Source organism: Dendrobates tinctorius, unplaced genomic scaffold, assembly GCF_039654945.1.
Source record: "Dendrobates tinctorius isolate UK_male_01 unplaced genomic scaffold, ASM3965494v1 ptg000030l, whole genome shotgun sequence".
Classification (NCBI taxonomy): Eukaryota; Metazoa; Chordata; class Amphibia; order Anura; family Dendrobatidae; genus Dendrobates; species Dendrobates tinctorius.
Genome location: NW_027361698.1, coordinates 45,176,711 through 45,188,716, shown reverse-complemented (window position 1 = coordinate 45,188,716; position 12,006 = coordinate 45,176,711). Strand labels below are relative to the sequence as shown.

Here is a 12,006-nt window from a genome sequence, read left to right as displayed (position 1 = left end):
AACTCTCCAAACCCTTCTCAAATACTCAAAACTGTTCTGATGTATTAACCCCTGACATTTTATCCCCTCCAGGTGTCCTGGGCCCGTATGCCCATGGACGGGATAGTACATCATAGCGATCAGCTGCGCTCACGGGGGGAGCGCAGCTGATCACGGCCGGGTGTCAGTTGATTATCACAGCTGACACCCGGTACTGTGTGCCAGGAGTGGTCACGTACCGCCCCCCAGCATATTAACCCCTGGCATACTGCGATCAAACATGATCGCAGTGTACTGGGGGCATAGGGAAGAATCACGCAGGCCCTCAGAACGTCATGTGCTCACGTTGTTCTGAGGGCCTCCATCCTGCAGGTCCCCAGATCCAATCTGGCTGCGTGGGCCTTCGGGGTCCTGAAGGGAGGTGGCTTTCTAAGTGCCTGCTGAGTGCAGGCGCTGAGAAAGCCTCCTGGCAGTGCCTCTCAGATTGCTGATCTGACACAGTGCACTGCAAAGTGTCAGATGAACGATCTGACTCTATACAGTGATGTCCCAAACTGGGACAAAGTAATAAAGTGAGAAAACAAAAAAGTGTCTATATATTTTTTTTTAAATTCCTAAATAAAAAAATATTCCCTAATAAATTTGTTTTCTGTTAATAAAAAATACAAAGTACACATTTAGTATCGCCGTGTCTGTAACAAAGCCAAAAAAAAAAACCAATGGATTTATCATGCCGATCAAAAAGACGGATATAAATAAACATGGTACCACTGAAAATGTCATCTTGTCCCACAAAAAACAAGCCGCCATACAGCGTCCTCAGAAAAAAAAAAAAAGTTATAGTTCACAGAATAAAGCGTTGCAAATATAATTACCGTATATACTCGAGTATAAGCCGACCACCCTAATTTTGCCACAAAAAAGTGAAAAACTTATTGACTTGAGTATAAGCCTTGGCTGGAAAATGCAGCAGCTACTGGTAAATTTCAAAAAAAAAAAAAAAAAAATGATACCAATAAAAATAAAATTAATTGAGACATCAGAAGGTTAAATGTTTTTGAAATGCCATATTGAATCAGGAGCCCCATATAATATAATGCTCCATACAAAATACGCTCCATATAATGTTGCACAAAGGTGAACAGGCGGCCCCATAGAACAGGCGGCCCCATAGAACAGGCGGCCCCATAGAACAGGCGGCCCCATAGAACAGGCGGCCCCATAGAACAGGCGGCCCCATAGAACAGGCGGCCCCATAGAACAGGCGGCCCCATAGAACAGGCGGCCCCATAGAACAGGCGGCCCCATAGAACAGGCGGCCCCATAGAACAGGCGGCCCCATAGAACAGGCGGCCCCATAGAACAGGCGGCCCCATAGAACAGGCGGCCCCATAGAATAACAGGCGGCCCCATAGGCTGCTCCATAGAACAACAGGCGGCCCCATAGGCTGCTCCATAGAACAACAGGCGGCTCCATAGAATAACAGGCGGCCCCATAGGCGGCTCCATAGAATAACAGGCGGCCCCATAGGCTGCTCCATAGAATAACAGGCGGCCCCATAGGCTGCTCCATAGAATAACAGGCGGCCCCATAGGCTGCTCCATAGAACAACAGGCGGCCCCATAGGCTGCTCCATAGAACAACAGGCGGCCCCATAGGCTGCTCCATAGAACAACAGGCGGCCCCATAGGCTGCTCCATAGAACAACAGGCGGCTCCATAGAATAACAGGCGGCCCCATAGGCTGCTCCATAGAATAACAGGCGGCCCCATAGGCTGCTCCATAGAATAACAGGCGGCCCCATAGGCTGCTCCATAGAATAACAGGCGGCCCCATAGGCTGCTCCATAGAATAACAGGCGGCCCCATAGGCTGCTCCATAGAATAACAGGCGGCCCCATAGGCTGCTCCATAGAATAACAGGCGGCCCCATAGGCTGCTCCATAGAATAACAGGCGGCCCCATAGGCTGCTCCATAGAATAACAGGCGGCCCCATAGGCTGCTCCATAGAATAACAGGCGGCCCCATAGGCTGCTCCATAGAATAACAGGCGGCCCCATAGGCTGCTCCATAGAATAACAGGCGGCCCCATAGGCTGCTCCATAGAATAACAGGCGGCCCCATAGGCTGCTCCATAGAATAACAGGCGGCCCCATAGGCTGCTCCATAGAATAACAGGCGGCCCCATAGGCTGCTCCATAGAATAACAGGCGGCCCCATAGGCTGCTCCATAGAATAACAGGCCCCATAGGGGTTATGGCCCCATATGCTGCTCCATAAAATATGCCCCATACGATGCTGCTGCGAATAAAAAAAAAAAAAAAAAACAAAAAAAAACACAACTTTCATCGCTGGGGGCCAGATGCCAGTGTCCTGAGCAGGCGGGGACACCGGCGTGCTATGGGGGACAGGTGCTGGTGTCACCTGCTGGCTCAGGGCCCCGGCAACTAATACATTCACCTGTCCTCATTCTACCGCACTGACTAAGTCATCGTGCCCTCTGACTTGAACACCACAGACAGAGGACAGATCGGCGCGCAGTGGTGAAACGGGGACAGGTGAATATCACATATACTTACCCCTCCTGGCGTGGTCTCTGCAGCCCCTGCTTCTCCCACAGTCTCCCTTCCTTCAGCGGTCACGTGGTACTGCTCATTAAAGTCATGAATATGTGCCTATTAATGACTTTAGTGTTACCATGTGACCACTGAACACAGGCGCTGGAGACCATGGGAAAAGCAGAGGGGCAGCAGAGACATGTCAGGAGGGGGTAAGTATGATCTGACACCTCCGCTCCCCCTGCCAACCCCCTGGCGTATATGACTCGAGTTTAAGCCAAGAGGGGCACTTTCAGTCTTACAAAATGGGCTGAAAATCTCGAATTATACTAGAGTATATACAGTATTTTAAATAAAATGGTTTTTATTGTATAAAAGCGCCAAAACATAAAAAAAATTTATATAAATCGTTCTGACCCAAAGAATAAAACCGCTTTTTAGCTCTCAAAATGTGGTGATGCAAAGACTATTTTTAACAATAAAAAGCATCTTTTAGCATGTGACAACTGCCAAACATAAAAACCCAATATAAAGAGTAAATCAAACCCTCCATTAATCACCACCTTAGTTAGCAGAACATAGTAAAATAAAAATATTTCAATTTTACCATTAGGGCTAGGGTTGAGATTAAGGTTAGGGTTGGAGTTAGAATTGGGGGGTTTCCACTGTTGAGGCACATCAGGGACATGGCGTCTGATCTCAATTCCAGCCAATTTTGCATTGAAGAAGTCAAACGGCACTCCTTCCCTTCCGAGCTCTGCCATGCGCCGAAACAATGGTACCCCCCCCCCACAACAGGTATCGGCGTACTCAGGACAAATTGCACAATAACCTTTGTGGTCCAATTTCTTCTGTTACCCTTAGTAAAATAAAAATTGGACCTGAAGTAATTTTTTTGTGAAAGGTAAGTGTTCATTTTCTTTTAAACATTCAAAAAATTCCTGTGAAGCACCTGAAGGGTTAATAAACTTCTTGAATGTGGTTTTGAGCACCTTGAGTGGTGCAGTTTTTAGAATGGTGTCACTTTTGGGTATTTTCTATCATATGGACCCCTAAAAGTGACTTCGAATGTGATGTGGGTCACGCTGATGTTTTGCTGGAAATTAATCCCCATATCAATGTAGAAATCAAAAGTGTCCCATGACAAAACTTGTCAGACAAATTGATAAAATGGGAGTTTACCAATGTACACATTTTTGAATGGCTTTTTCTGTATGTCACATAAGCGTAAACAGACATGATGGATGGGCATAGTCTTGCTCAGGACAGAGCCACTCAAGTACAATGAGAGATCCACGTATTACAAGAATAGCCAATTCATCTGAATGGACACCATGGAACTATATTTCTCCAGCAGTGGCTACCACCTGACTAAATGTTCTGAAAAGGTGGCTCTAAGTATGACCATTTCAAATTGACATTCTGTTGAAAAATCTAAAATACTAAAGAAAAATACATATAAGGCTACTTTCACACTTGCATTATTTTGTGGTGCGTTTTTTGCGCACACAAACGCATGAAAAAATGCATCATGCGTTTGTGTGGGTTTTGGTGCGTTTTTTTAAAACGCATGCGTTTTGCGCATTACAATGCGCACCCATAGACTAATGGGTGTTTTGCTGTAAAAAAAAAAAAAAAAAAAAAAAAAAAAAAAACACATTGCATGCGTTTTTTGGGGGCAAGTCGGACGCACAAAAAATGCAACAGGATGCATTTTGTGCGCCCGAGCACACACTACAAAAAAATGCATGCGCATACAAACGCGTACAAACACATGTGTATGCGCACCCTTGTAAGAGATAGGGGGAAAAAAACGCATGCGTTTTTGCGCTAAAAAACAGTGCAAAAAAAACGCAAGTGTGAAACCAGCCTAAAATGCACGAGTCAAGTCACAATTTACCTGAGAGATGAGGTTGTTTGTATGTGTTCCCTAGAATCCATTACCCGACCAACATGAGATTCAAGAGGTGGATTTGAACTGTAACGGTTCGTCCATTTTCTTGGAGTCTACAATAAAAGAAAAAAAAAAAAAAAAAAAAAAAAAAAAAAAAAAAAGAAAAAAAAAAAAGGGTCGGTCATGTAATTTGCCTATCTTGAGTGTCACCAAAATCACTGTTCAAACCAAATCCTTGGTGAACTTTTGATGTGGCTGAGCAATTCAGAATCTTTCCATCCATTTACCTCCACATTCCTGTGACCCCTGTAAAGCCAGAGTTGTCAAAGTAGAGGTGGTGAAGACATAAAAGTATTGTAAATACTCTAGTATCAGCAGACTCGAATATAAGCCAAGGCATCCAATTTTACCACAAAAAACTGGGATAACTTATTTACTCGAGTGTAAGCCTGGTAGGCACGGCCCCCTCCTCACCATCCTGGTAGGCATGGCCACCATGAGAAAAAAAAAAAAAAACATCCTACTTACCCTTCCCTGGGCAGTCTTTTTTCCAATGCCAGGGGATCCGCCCAGTCAGGACAGGAACCCTACTGAAGATAAAAGGGCGGTACCTCTCCCTCACTTCAGTTGGTTTACAGAGCATGAGAGGCCCCCCGGGTTAGTACACATGGTAAAACTATCACCACATTATATCTAACTAAAAAAAACACCCAAACTATAGTGCACACCAAAGGAGTGAAAAGGGGGGGGGGGGGGGGATATACAGGTGCCGTCATGGGCTCCGGAAAAACCGGCTACCGGTAAGTAACCCTGGTGTTTTCCCGTCTCCCATGACGGCACACATGAGAGACTTTTGTAGAATAAGACACCTTAGGGAGGGACCACCGCTTGCAGCACCCTTCTACCAAAGGTTAGGTCAGTAGAGGAAGACAGATCAAGTCAGTAGTGCTTAAAAAAAGGCAGAAGGCGAGGACCAAGTAGCGGCTTTATAAATTTGTTCAATTGATACCTCAGCCTTCTCTGCCCAGGAGGTAGCCACGGCTCTGGTGGAGTGAGTTTTGATGCCTTCTGGAACCGGAGCGCCACTTGCGGAGTAGGATAACATAATGGCCTCTGGCAATGGTAATCTTAGCTACCCCGTGCCCTTTTCTACTACCCTGAAAGGCTACAAAAAGGGACTGATCTTTCCTCCACTGACTAGTTACTGACATATTGTAATATGGCTCTTCTTACATCTAATGTATAGATTTACACAAAGAATTTTTGGATTTAAACGTGCGCTGCTAGACAAACGACTCCTTGCAGATTGTATACTTATATACTTTTAATTCCCAACGCGTTTCGAAGTTAACACTTCTTCCTCAGGGGATGATAGGTACATATCATCCCCTGAGGAAGAAGTGTTAACTTCTAAACGCATTGGGAATTAAAAGTATATAAGTATACAATCTGCAAGGAGTCGTTTGTCTAGCAGCACACGTTTAAATCCAAAAATTCTTTCTGTGTAAATCTGATGATTTATGGTCACTGAGTGGCCATTTGGATGTGCAGCAGCTTGACCTCTATTCCTTTGTGCCTGAAACTCTCCTGTTATTGGTGAGTATAATAGCTTGATTTATATCCATTTTACTTGGGTAAGACCCTATTGCGCTCTTTTAGTTTTAACCACTTACATCTAATGTATGGAACTTTTGCTCCCCAGGGTTTCTAGGATTGTTACAGAAAGATGGCAAGGAGATCTCCCGAGTCCTATGAAACTTTTGGACTACCTTGGGGAGATGGAGGACCGAGTGGTTCTAAGACCAGACCCGGCCTATCTCCCCAAGGTAGTCCAAAAGTTTCATAGGACTCGGGAGATCTCCTTGCCATCTTTCTGTAACAATCCTAGAAACCCTGGGGAGCAAAAGTTCCATACATTAGATGTAAGTGGTTAAAACTAAAAGAGCACAATAGGGTCTTACCCAAGTAAAAGGGATATAAATCAAGCTATTATACTCACCAATAACAGGAGAGTTTCAGGCACAAAGGAATAGAGGTCAAGCTGCTGCACATCCAAATGGCCACTCAGTGACCATAAATCATCAGATTTACACAGAAAGAATTTTTGGATTTAAACGTGTGCTGCTAGACAAACGACTCCTTGCAGATTGTATACTTATATACTTTTAATTCCCAATGCGTTTCGAAGTTAACACTTCTTCCTCAGGGGATGATAGGTACATATCATCCCCTGAGGAAGAAGTGTTAACTTCTAAACGCATTGGGAATTAAAAGTATATAAGTATAAAATCTGCAAGGAGTCGTTTGTCTAGCAGCACACGTTTAAATCCAAAAATTCTTTCTGTGTAAATCTGATGATTTATGGTCACTGAGTGGCCATTTGGATGTGCAGCAGCTTGACCTCTATTCCTTTGTGCCTGAAACTCTCCTGTTATTGGTGAGTATAATAGCTTGATTTATATCCATTTTACTTGGGTAAGACCCTATTGCGCTCTTTTAGTTTTAACCACTTACATCTAATGTATGGAACTTTTGCTCCCCAGGGTTTCTAGGATTGTTACAGAAAGATGGCAAGGAGATCTCCCGAGTCCTATGAAACTTTTGGACTACCTTGGGGAGATAGGCCGGGTCTGGTCTTAGAACCACTCGGTCCTCCAAGATCTGTGTATATGGAGGACATATAGACAGAGCTTGAAGGTCGCTGACTCTTTGGGCTGATGTTAAGGCTACCAGTAAGACAGTTTTAAGTGTAAGTAGCTTTGGTGACAGTTCTAGTAGTGGTTCAAAGGGGTCTTTGGTTAAGGCCTCTAAGACTAGGTTGAGGTCCCAGGGTGGTATCTTTTGGATAATGACCGGCCTTGACCTGCCACAGGACTTTATGAATCGGGACACCCACCTATTGGCTGCCAAGTTGCAGTTATATAGGGCCCCCAAAGCTGAGACTTGAACTTTGAGTGTGTTAGTGGCTAACCCCAGTTGTAGCCCCGACTGTACGAACTCTAGGATAGGTCCCACTGGTGCTACATCCCCCAAGGGTTCCCCCAGGAAGTCTAGGAACTTTTTCCACGTTCTACTGTAGATTTGGGATGTTATAGGTTTCCTACTTTTCAACAGGGTGGAGACTAACCCTGGTGAGAATCCCTGGCGACTCAGTAGCGCCCTCTCAAATTCCAGGCTGCTAGATGGAAGCCCTTCACCTGAGAGTGGACCACTGGTCCCTGGGAGAGCAGGTCTGGCATCTCCGGTAGTATCCATGGATCTGTCACTGACATAAGCCTCAGAAGGGAGAACCAAGGCCTTCTCGGCCAAAACAGAGCTATAAGGATTATTCTCGCTCGATCCTCCCTGATTTTCCTGACCACTACTGGGATCATTGTTATCGGGGGAAATGCATAGGCCAGGATGAACTTCCAGGGTATTTGTAGGGCATCTACTGCGAAGGGGTTTTCCCTTGGGTTTAGTGAGCAGAACTTCCTGACTTTTTGGTTGTGTGCAGTAGCGAACAGGTCTATTTCTGGTTTGCCCCAGGCCTGAACTATTTGTTGGAAGACTTGGGGGTTTAGGGACCATTCCCCTTGTCTTAGGTGCCTGCGACTCAGGAAGTCTGCCTGTATATTTTCTGCCCCCTTTATGTGCAGTGCTGTGATGGATAACAGATGTTCTGCTAGCTGGAAGAGTAGATCTGATATTTGCATGAGGCCCCGAGATCTCGTTCCCCCCTGGTGATTGATGTAGGCTACTACTGCTTCATTGTCCGTCATGACCCGGGTGTGGCGGCCCCGAAGTAAGGGAAGGAAATGTTTCACGGCTTTTTCCACTGCCCATAGATTTTACATTTGAACCGTGATCCCTTTCTAGCGAGGACCAGGTCCCCTGTATTGAGTGGGATCTCAGGTGTGCTCCCCATCCTGTGGCACTCGCGTCTGTTGTAATGATGTCCGACTGGTTTTTGCCATGGGACACCGGCTGTTAGATTGTTTTCTACAGTCCACCAGCGCAGGGAATCTTACAGCCACTGAGAGACATAGATTGCCTTCTAAATGCCCTTTTAATTGTTTGTGCTGACAGAACTTCCCACTGTAGTTGCCTTAAGTGGTACTGCGCCCATGCTACTGCGGGTATGCATGATGTCAACGAGCCTAAAAGGGACATTGCGTTCCTCAGTGTCATATTTGGCCTTCGTATTGCTGTGCGAGCTACGCCTCTTATCTTGGTCACTTTGCTCTCTGGTAGGAGGCAGCATTGTTGCTCGGAGTCCAATATCAACCCTAGGAAGGATTGCTCTTTTACTGGGGTTATCCTTGACTTGGGGATGTTTACTATCCATCCTAGTCCTACTAGAATTGCTATCACTTCCTTCACTTGATGTGTGCAGTGGGACTCCGACCTCCCTATTACCAGAAAGTCGTCTAGGTATGGGACGATCACTATGTCCCTGGAACGCAGAAAAGACATTACTTCGGCCATCACTTTGGTGAACACTCTGGGGGCTGTAGACAGGCCAAATGGAAGGGCTGCATACTGGTAGTGTTTCACCTGCCCCTGGACAGAGCGCTACTCAAATATTTTCGATACTCCCGATGAATTGGGATGTGATAGTAGGCATCTTTTAAGTCTATCACTGCCATGAGGCAATGCTGGAACAGGATCTTTGTGGCAGTGTTGATTGACTCCATTTTGAAGGAGCAATTGTCTACCCACTGATTGAGGCTCCTCAGGTTGACAATGGTTCTCCAAGAGCAGTCTGGTTTTTGCATTAAGAAGAGGGGGGAGTAGAACCCCCTTCCTTCTTGCACTGGGACTTCCTGTAGGACTTGTTTTTTCACTAGTCCCAAGACTTCCATCTCCAGGGCCAGCTGTTGCTCTTGGGATTTCCTTCTGGGTGTCATTATGAAGGTATGCCTGGGCGGACGGATGAATTTTATTTTTAAGCCGTCCTTGATTATATTTAGGACCCATGTACTGGGGGAGATATTTGCCCAGGCGGAAAGGAAGAGAGAAAGCCTTCCCCCTACCTCCGGCCCAATGTCATTGGGGAGATTTTTTGGCAGAAGTGGAGGGCCCTTTAAACATATAGCCCGATCCTCTGCTTTCTTTAAAGTCCCAGCTTTTTCTATCTCCCAGAGGACGACCCCTGTTAAATCTCCTCCGAAAAGGCTGCTTTTTAGGTTCTCCCGGAAATCGAGGAAAGCTTTTCTTCCTATCCCCCGCATGTTCCAAGATCTCTTCTAGTTTTTTCCCGAAGAGGAATTGGCCATAGCATGGAATGGAACATAACCTATGCTTAGATGGTAAATCTCCGGGACAACCTTTAAGCCACAGGGCTCGTCTTGCCGCATTTGACAGGCTTGCTGCCCTAGCTGTCAATCTTGCGGAGTCTGCAGAGGAATCTGCTAGGAAAGCCGCTGCTCCATGCACCAGTGTCAAATTAGCCAGAATTTCATCCCTAGGAACTCTATCCTTGATCTGGTCCTCTATTTGCTGCAGCCAGACCATGAGGGCACGAGCGGAACAGGTACCAGCTATCGCTGGTTTCAATCCACCTGCTGAAGCTTCCCAGATGTGCTTTTTTATCAAGCGAGTCTTTCAACACGCCAGAGTCCTCTAATGGTAGGGATACTTTGAGGATCTGGTTACAGCCCCATCAATTTTTGGGACTTTTTCCCAGGCTTCTGAATCCTTCTGCTCAAAAGGGTACCTCCTCTCTTTGATGCCGAAGGTAAGCCCCCTGACCGCTCCGTTTTTTTCCATTCCCTGTCAATTAGTGCTTTTATTTTATCATTTACAGGGAAGGTACGTTTTCGTTTTTCCTCCAGTCCTCCAAACATTACATCCTCTAATGATGTGGGAGCTTTTTCCTCTTTAAGGCCCATTGTAGCCCTAATCGCTCTGACCAGTTTTTCCACATCCTCTGTTGAGAAACATGGACGGCCGCCTATATCGCTGTCCGAGGAGGATTCTGAGGACTGAGTAGAGGAAGAGGAGGTGGAGGGGGACAAGGATCTATCCCACCCCTTCTGCCTTGGCGAGGCCTCTGAATCGGAGCTTCTTCTACGATTTCTTTTATCTTTCTTTTTAAGGGCTGCCTTTAAGGAGCCTTTCACCTCCTGTTGAATTAACTGTATAAGGCTAGTCACCAAATCAGGGGTCTCTTCCTGTATAGTTTTATTTATACAGTCAGCGCAGAGGTCTTTCTGCCACTGATCTGCCAGCGGGTGTTTACATAGGGCACGCATTCTCTATTTTTGGTTTTGCTGCTGGCCTTCCTCGACCCCTAGTGATCAGAGAAAATGGAACCCAGTTACCATAAGGGTGACATTCACGTAGATCACTCACGACCGCTGTCAATCAGGGGTACCGATCTCGGAGGCTCCTCAGATGCACTCATGACGTTTCTCGTGGACGTCTCAGAGTCATGCCGATTGCGTTTATGACTGCCGCTCCCACCACTCGAGCAACTGCTCCTGGCATGTTGGCGGCTCGGCCTGGCATCTGGCGAGAGGTCTTGCTGCTGACGCTGCTGTCGCTGCTGCTGACGCTGCTCGTCTTGCCCCACTTCCATCATGAAGCCTTGGTCATGAGTGCGTCTTCTGTGGTCATCCCCCTTTTGTAAGGGGGATCCACTGCACTCTCCGCCTCCTCCGGTTAACTCACAGACCCTCCTCCCCCCCCCCCCCCCGCCATGCCGCCGGGATCACCTATCGCCGGCTGGCGTTATTTGCTATGGGCGCCGCCATCTTGGATCGCCGGCGCCGCCTCCCGACGTCACGCAGGCACGCCCCCTCCCAGCGTGCCCTGCGTGTGACGTCAGGGGAGCGCGACCCGGAAGTGGCCGCTCCTGGATGCGTCAGAGGGGGAGAGGGCGGCGCGGCAGCCACGGCAGAGCCCCAGGACCCCAGGCCGTGCTGCTCCTGCGCCTGCTCGGACGCTGAGCCCCCGGGGGACCCGTGGACGGCCCTTCCATCCCCCGACGCACGGCGCCCAGGACCCTGCCTGTTCTTCCACGCCGGCACGAGAGAGGGGCAGGTACGTCTTCAGTACACGGGTCCCTGTCAGGACAGGAAACCAAACTGAAGCGAGGGAGAGGTACCGCCCTTTTATCTTCAGTAGGGTTCCTGTCCTGACTGGGCAGATCCCCCCTCTCATGTGTGCAGTCATGGGAGACAGGAAAATCGTAGTTACTTACCGATAACTGTATTTCTCTGATCCCATGACGGCACCACGGAGAGAGGGATCCGCCCTCAGGGACAGGAAACCTACAGATGAAAAAGGCGGTACCTCTCTCCCACATCAGTTGGTTTACAGAGCATTACACAGAACTTTCAGCTGCAACTCAAATGGTTATAAAAAATCCAAAATCAAATTACTCAACTTAAGCTTAATAGAGGCACCATGTGGCTAAGTACTAAAGCTAACTAACTCACTCTTATGTGCACACCTGTGTGCGTGAAAGGGAGGGGGATGTACGGGTGCAGTCATGGGATCAGAGAAATACACTTATCGGTAAGTAACTACGATTTTCTCTTTCCCCCATGACGGCACCACGGAGAGAATTACAAAGATTGTACATCTAG

The 12,006-nt window shown here is 47.2% G+C and overlaps 1 protein-coding gene across 1 annotated transcript in view; it reads right to left on the bottom strand.

The window, feature by feature from the left end:
• The window catches only part of LARP1B (La ribonucleoprotein 1B), a 67,259-nt gene that overhangs the window by 14,013 nt on the left and 41,240 nt on the right, over positions 1-12,006 (bottom strand). The window contains exon 6 of the mRNA XM_073572073.1: positions 4,439-4,545. Within this exon, the coding sequence (XP_073428174.1) occupies positions 4,439-4,545 (107 nt within the window). The remainder of the gene's footprint in view (positions 1-4,438; positions 4,546-12,006) is intronic.